This window comes from Onychostruthus taczanowskii, unplaced genomic scaffold (assembly GCF_017590055.1).
Source record: "Onychostruthus taczanowskii isolate IOZ18803 unplaced genomic scaffold, ASM1759005v1 scaffold10, whole genome shotgun sequence".
Taxonomy (NCBI): Eukaryota; Metazoa; Chordata; class Aves; order Passeriformes; family Passeridae; genus Onychostruthus; species Onychostruthus taczanowskii.
The window spans coordinates 17071970-17079646 of record NW_024496526.1 but is presented as its reverse complement, the minus strand read 5'-3'; the positions used below and the strand labels follow the sequence as shown (position 1 = coordinate 17079646).

Genomic DNA, 7677 nt, shown 5'->3' with positions numbered 1-7677 from the left:
CCAGCTGCTCTGGGAATTCCAGCCCAGCCAGGAATTCCCAGTTCCCAATCTCCCATCCATCCCTGCCCTCTGGCAGTGGGAGCCATTCCCTGGCTCCTGTCCCTCCATGCCTTGTCCCCAGTCCCTCTGCAGCTCTCCTGGAGCCCCTTCAGGCCCTGCCAGGGGCTCTGAGCTCTGCCTGGAGCCTTCCCTTCTCCAGGGGAACATTCCCAGCTCTCCCAGCCTGGCTCCATGGCTCCTCTGGGCTCTCCAGCAGCTCCACATCCTCCTGTGGTGACCATCCCACAAACCCCACCTTCCCCTGCTGCCATCCCAGCTGAACGTTCCAGGTGAGGTTTCCCATTCCAGGTCCGAGGTTTGTGTTTAGATCCATCTAAACTCACCTGGGCAGGGGCTCCCCCTGGAGCTCCTTTCCCTGCAATTCCCTGATTTCAGCACCTGGAGGCTTTCCCAGGCTTTAGCTGATGTGGGGACCATGACAAATGAAATGATGAAATTAATTATGTATTCCCTGAATTAGCAGAGACATTCCCAAACCTGTCTCTTCCAGTCCCACTGCCTGGATATGGATTTGAGGGCAGATCCTGCTCTTTTCTCTTGGAAAAACCATTTCCAGTTTGAAATGGGAGTTGGAGCAGGCAGTCATGGCACCAGTACCAGGATATTCCTGACCTCAAAAATATCCTAAGATTCATCCCCTCTGGACAAATCCCTAAATCCCTCAAATAAATCCCAAAAAAAGGGATAAATCAAATTTCCAGGGAAATGAGATGGAGGTTGGTTCCCTCACTGCAATTTTTCAGTCAATCCTAATTATTAACATTTCTGAGAAATTCCAAAAAAAAGGGGAAATACCTCCATGCCTGCATTCATCCCTCCCAAAGGGATTATTGGGTGATTCATTCCCAGGCTCCGCAGCCCATCATTAACAGGAGCAGTTAATTACCTCTGAAGGCTTTAATTACCAGCAGGGGAGGCTGAGCCTCACCAGGGTTTGGTGTCACCTGCAGCTCCAACCCCCCACACACCTGCAGGGACAACCTGGAACAGGGAATTACTGAGAAGAGGGATTTTAGGTGGGGTTTTTCCATGTTTTTTGGACAAGGGAGCAACTCTGGATGTGGGGCATCTCATTAAACGAGTTAATAATTAGTCCTTTTGTGACTTGATTGATTGAAGGGCACTGCAGCAGTGTAGGACGAATTACAGAATTATATATTAATATAGAAATTCTATTTATAAAATCCTCATTTTGTAAATAGCTCCGGCTCTGATGTCAAGGAACCTTGGGATGGGACAGGGCAGCGTTGGGAATGTGGAGCTGTCCCCCTTTGGAGCCAGGGGTGCTCCACAGGGAGGTGACACCGCCCTCTCCCACTGTCCCCAGGACATTCCCCACCTCCTCCTTCCCAACCCAACCCCAATTCCCGGCCACGGGACCCACCCAGGGCTGTGGTGTGAACAAAACCCTCGGGAAGGAGATGAAATAAATAACTGATTCCTCTTTTCCTGCATGGAAATGCCTGTTTCAATTTCATCCTGATGTTTTCCTGCTCTTTTTACGAAGCAGAACAAAACCTCCCCCTTTTCTGCGGGATCTTTTAAACCACATTTTGTATTTTTAGAGTGACTGGAGGATGAGGAGCAGGAATATTTGGGCAGGAGGCTGGAGATGAGCCCCAATCCGAGTTAATCCAGGATATTCCAGCTCCATGCATGCCCAGCAACCCCCTTCCCAGCTGAACTCCCTCCTGCTTCCCATGTAATGCTCTGGATCCAGCAGATATCCTCTGTCATTTACACACCCATAAACCCCGGCATGAATCCAGAACCACCAGAGCAGATACAGAAAATACCAGCATTTTTAATGACCCAGTGCATTTTACAGAGATTGCTGGGAATTGTGAGGGAAATCCTGGGAAATATTTCCCCACTTACCCGTGCTGGGATCCCGCTGCCCTGGGATTTCAGTCTCCTGAATCCTCTGGGCAGTGAGAATTCCCAAAATCCCAGCCCAGAGGGCCACAGCTGCATTAGGGGTGGCTCCCAAAGGAATGTCCCCAGCACGTTCTGGGAATGTCCCCGTCCCCACATCCCAGGGGGAGCAGCTCCCGAGTGCCAGCAGCACTTTGGGAACAGCCACACCCACAAAAGGATCGAGCCCCCGAATTCCTGAAACCAGAAAGGAGCCTCTGGGATTCCAGGGAACACCTGGAGGCAGAGCTGGGAGTGGATCCAGGGACAGAGCTGGGATGCAGGGATTCATGGATGCGTTGGGATGGAGGGATGGAGACCCTCCAAGCTCCAGAGGTCTCAGTTTTGGTCGTTCCAGGTCCGGCCCCAGCCCCATCCCCATGGAAGGAGAGGACAGCTTCCTCCGAGGTCCCATGAGTGTCACTCCTTCCCCTCAGCATTCCCGTGTCTCCTGTGGCCTCATCTGTTGGAATTCGTGCTGAAGTGCAGTCCTGGCCTGGTTTCCCCAACACTGGATCCCGTTTTTTCTCAGCACAACCCAGGAAGCTTTGGTGCTGTCAAATCCCACTGGGCACGAGAGACCACTCCAAGATTCCCCAGGATATTCTCCAGGATCTCCTCCAGGAGAGCCCGGCACATCCCATCAGCTCAGACCACACCTCCCAGGATGGCTCCCAGTGCCAGCTGGTGCCACAGGGCCTTTGGACTGGGCCACCTCTCTGTGGGGACGTGTGACAGCGACGCCTCCATATCCCAACTTCTCCAAGGTCAGCTGGTACCTCTGGAGTGACAACAATGCCTCCATATCCCACCTTTTCCAAGGTCAGCTGGTACCTCTGGAGTGGCAGCAATGCCTCCATATCCCAACTTCTCCAAGGTCAGCTGCTGCCTCGGGAATCTGGAGTGGCAGCAACGCCTCCATATTCCAACTTCTCCAAGGCCAGCTGGCACCTCTGGAGTGACAACAATGCCTCCATATCCCACCTTTTCCAAGGTCAGCTGGCACCTCTGGAGTGACAACAATGCCTCCATATCCCACCTTCTCCAAGGTCAGCTGCTGCCTCTGGAATCTGGAGCCCGCTGGCGTCGGTACCAGCACGTCTTGGATCACCCGGAGGCCCGGAGGAGTCCAAGGGCACCGCGGCACCAGGAACCCCCCCGGCGACTCTGCTGGGCCCGGGAGAGGGCCGGGCACCGCCGGGCGCAGCAGGAGAAGCGGGAACAAGCGGGATGAGAGGCGGGAATCAGGCCCCCAGGGTCATGTTGCGCAGCAGCCACTGCTGGGCGCGGCCGCCGCCGCAGTCGCGCATGGTGGGCACCAGCCGGTCCTCCTCCGACGGCTCCGCCAGGCACTGGTTGCTGTTCAGGTGCCTCAGGGTGAGCTTCTGCAAGGGGAAGGGGACAGAGAATTCCTGCTGAAACGCAGCATTCCGATGGAATTCCAACCGGGGAATGCGATTTGCTGGCCTGGTTTGGTGGAGCAGGCTGCCGGAGCTCCGGGACGTCGCCACCGCGTCCCACCGGAGCCGCCCGCTCCTCCCTCTGCCGAACCAACAAAGGGAAAATAACTCCAAGGAAATCTTGTATCTCCAAGGCACAGCTGTTGGATGGAGGAGTTTGGTCTCCACGGCCATGGACACGTGGAAAGTTTGGGACCGGAGCAGGAATTGATGCTGATGGGGATGTATTTGCTCAGTATTCCATGGAAACGCTCTTGTTCCCAGGGCATCTCTCCTTGGGACACCCCCTCTGATCCCACCACGTTTCTTTGGGATGGGAGAATCAGGAGGACACAAAACAAATTGGAAGGAATAAAACACCACCTGTATCGCACCCTCTGATCCCACCACGTTTCTTTGGGATGGGAGAATCAGGACACAAAACGTATTGAAAGGAATAAAACACCACTTGTTCCACGGGGAGAACAAATTCCCAGAGAAATCCCAGGAAGTTAAACAGGAAATTCTGTCCTTAAGCAACACCAGAGAGGTTCAGTCCCAGCTGAGCCAGGAGCATTCCCACCACCATTCCCTGGGATTGTGCCAGGGCCTGCCCACCCTCCCAGCCAGGAATTCCCAGTTCCCAATCTCCCTCTGGCAGTGGGAGCCATTCCCTGGCTCCTGTCCCTCCATCCTTGTCCCCAGTCCCTCTCCCGCTCTCCTGGAGCCCTTTCAGGCCCTGCCAGGGGCTCTGAGCTCTGCCTGGAGCCTTCCCTTCTCCAGGGGAACATTCCCAGCTCTCCCAAGAACCCTGGGAATGGGGAATTTCAGGGTGGAAATCCCATCTGCAGATCATCCACTGGAGCAGAGCCCAATTTTATGGCAAGGGAACAATCAGGGAAAACCAGGATGGGCAGGAAAATTCTGGAGCCCTCAGGAGAGGGTAGAAAGGAGGAACGAATCCCAGAATTCATCCCAAACAGCCCAGGCTGATGTCAAACCTTGGGATTTCCTCAGGGATAGAGGGGCTGGAATGGTGGGAGCTGCTTGAGGTCTTGGGCTCACCCAGGAAGATAAATATTAATATAAATTAATTAATTAATTAATTATACAAACCAATTAATATAGATAAAAATAAAATATTAAATTATAGATAATATCAAATTAATATATTAAATAATATAATATAGATTACTATATGTGCAATATAAATAAATATAAAAAATAATATAGAATACAAAATGTAAGGGACTAAAAATAGATTAAATAATATAATCTAGAAATATATAAAATAATAAAAAATCATATAGCAAAGAATAATATCAAATATAAATGAAAATAAAAAATATAATAATATCCTTAACTGAAGGAAAATCAGAAATCATTTTTGCAAGAGGCTGATGCTCTCATGGCTCAGAAACACCATTTATCTTCATTATTTATAATATTTCTGTGTAATATTATATTTACTGAAAAATACAGCAGTATGTTTATATATTACTTAATAAACACATAGGTGTTTATTAGTGTAAATTTATATCAATTATATTCCTATATATTTTGTTTTTATATAGAAATAAAAAATATAAAATATATACATATATATATATATAAATTTAAATATATGTATATAAATAAGACTTTTTTCTGGTGTTCCAACTAAACTGGTGGGAAATTCCAACAAGGAATTTGGTTTTCTTACCACCCATCTCCTTATGCTACTCCAATGAATAGGAAAAATTCCATGAAAATGATAGGAAAAAAAATCTATTTAAAAAATCAAATTCTAGGAAAATTCTAGGGAAAATCCTAGGAAAAACGGAACCTTTTTGAGAAAATATTTTGCAATTGGAATTATTTTTCTGTCTTGGAACAGGAACCAAATCTTCAGCTCCTGCAGCTTGGAATAATCATGGTGATAGCAAGAGATCAAGGGAGTTTAATTCATCCAAAATTAATTAAAACTAGCAATAATTAACACCAATAATTACTAGTAACTAATAATTACTAAGAACTAACATTAAACATCTGTTCTATCCTACAGCTATAAAATAATCTTCTGTCTTGTTTTATAGAAAAAAATTGATATGAAAGGTTCTATTAAATTATACGAAAATCCTATTAAAAATCATATTAAATTTTATAAAAATATGTTAAAAATATATTAAAAATCCTATTATAATTCTACAAAAAAAATCTGTGAACATTCTGTGAAAAATCCATGAAAAATTATATACAATAATTGTATGAAAATTATATGAAAAATTGTAATAAAATTCTCTGAAAACTCTACAAAAGATCCATGAAAATTCGATGAAAATTTTATGAATTTTTATGAACAATTTTATGCAAATTGTATGAAAAATGACACGAAACAATGAAAACTGCGTGAAAAAGTGTTTCAAACATTCTTTTAAAATTCCCTGAAGTATTCCATGAAGATCCACCAATTCCACGAAATACGAACATTTCCAAAACCGCCAAAAAAACGTTTCAAAACCACAAAAATTCCGCCCAAAACTAAAACAAGACAGAAACTCCGCCGAGCTCCTCCAGCAGAGCCCAGAGCAGGAAGATTTCCTGGCAATTCCTTACCACATCCTAGATTTCCTCCCAGTCCCGACGCCCCTACAGGAAATAATCCGTGGGGCTGGAGTAAACCTTCCTAAAGACTTCCAGGCGGGAGTAATTCCTGAGGATCCAGCTCTGCAGGGGGCTCCCGTCGCAGGCCTCCACCGTGGGGCCCTGGGAGCCGTCCTCCACCCTGCCCAGCGTCAGGCACGACTGCGTGATGATGTGCAGGAACGTGCGCCTCTGGAAAAGCGGGAACGCTCAGCGGGAACGGCGGGGAGAACCGGGAATTGCTCGTGGAGAACGGGCCGGGAATGAGCCGGGGATCAGCGGGGAGGTCCGGAGGGGAATTCGTGGGATGGGATTGAATGGCACACAAAATCTCCTCCCTGCTCTTGAGAGCGTTCCCATGATCCTGAGTGGATTGTGGCTCCCAATCCTGTGCTCTCCTGCAATTCCCTGCTGGGAAGGTCCAAGCAGAGATGGGGTTTTCCTAGAAATATCCTAAAACTTCCACCTTGCTCTTGAGAGCACTCCCATGATCCAGAGTGGATTGTGGCTCGTTCTCCCTACCTTTGGATTACTGCTATTCCCTGCTGGGAAGATCCAGGCAGAGATGGGGTTTTCCTAGAAATATCCTAAAACTTCCACCTTGCTCTTGAGGGCATTCCCATGATCCAGACTCTGGCTCCCAATCCTGTTCCCCCTGCCCTTGGATTGCTGCAATTCCCTGCTGGGAAGATCCAGGCAGAGATGGGGTTTTCCTAGCAGAAATATCCCAAAACTTCCACCTTGATCTTAAGAGCACTCCCATGATCCAGACTGTGGCTCCCAGTCCCATTCTCCCTACCCTTGGATTGCTGCAATTCCATGCTGGGAAGATCCAAAGATATTTCCTAGAAATATCCCAAAATTTCCCACCTTGATCTTAAGAGCACTCCCATGATCCAGACTGTGGCTCCCAGTCCCATTCTCCCTACCCTTGGATTGCTGCAATTCCCTGATGGAAAGATCCCTGATGGGAAGATCCAGGCAGAGATGGGGTTTTCCTAGAAATATCCCAAAATTTCCTCCCTGCTCTTGAGAGCACTCCCATGATCCAGACTGTGGCTCCCAGTCCCATTCTCCCTACCCTTGGATTGCTGCAATTCCCTGATGGAAAGATCCCTGATGGGAAGATCCAGGCAGAGTTGGGTTTTCCTAGCAGAAATATCCCAAAACTTCCACCTTGTTCTTGAGGGCATTCCCATGACCCAGTGCAGATTGTGGCTCCCAGTCCTGCTCCTCCAACTCCTTGGATTGCTGCAATTCCCCATCGGGAAGATCCAGGCAGAAATGGGTTTTGTTCTGCACAAATATCCCAAAATTTCCTCCCTGCTCTTGAGCCCATTCCCATGATCCATCATTGGGCATGGCTCGAAATACTGCCTCTCCAAGCCCTTGGATGGCTGTGATTCCCCATGGAAAGGTCTGGGCACAGCTGGGGTTTTTCCTGCACAAACCACCCTGAACCCCATTTGGGAATTACCCAGTTAAAACCAGAATTCATTAAACATTTATGAGAGGTTTTGTTTGTTTTGGGGTTTTTTTTTTTTTTGTTTGTTTTGTTTTGTTTTTTTGTTTTTCACAATTCCAGCTTTTCCATTCCGGTGCCAATTCCAGGTGGGGTGAGATGAAGGGGAGCTTCCACTTC

At 47.8% G+C, this 7677-nt stretch overlaps 1 protein-coding gene across 3 annotated transcripts in view; it reads right to left on the bottom strand.

Moving 5' to 3' along the window:
• Nucleotides 1–3218: 3218 nt before the first annotated feature.
• The window catches only part of GALNT13 (polypeptide N-acetylgalactosaminyltransferase 13), a 35496-nt gene continuing 31037 nt past the window's right edge, over nucleotides 3219–7677 (bottom strand). Inside the window, exon 11 of one of the 3 annotated variants that reach the window (XM_041407230.1) lies at nucleotides 3219–3359. In XM_041407230.1, coding sequence (XP_041263164.1) covers nucleotides 3219–3359 — 141 coding nt within the window. Of the gene's footprint in view, nucleotides 3360–6041; nucleotides 6228–7677 lie in introns of those variants that run through there. The other 2 variants (XM_041407220.1, XM_041407240.1) reach the window with 2 other exon arrangements.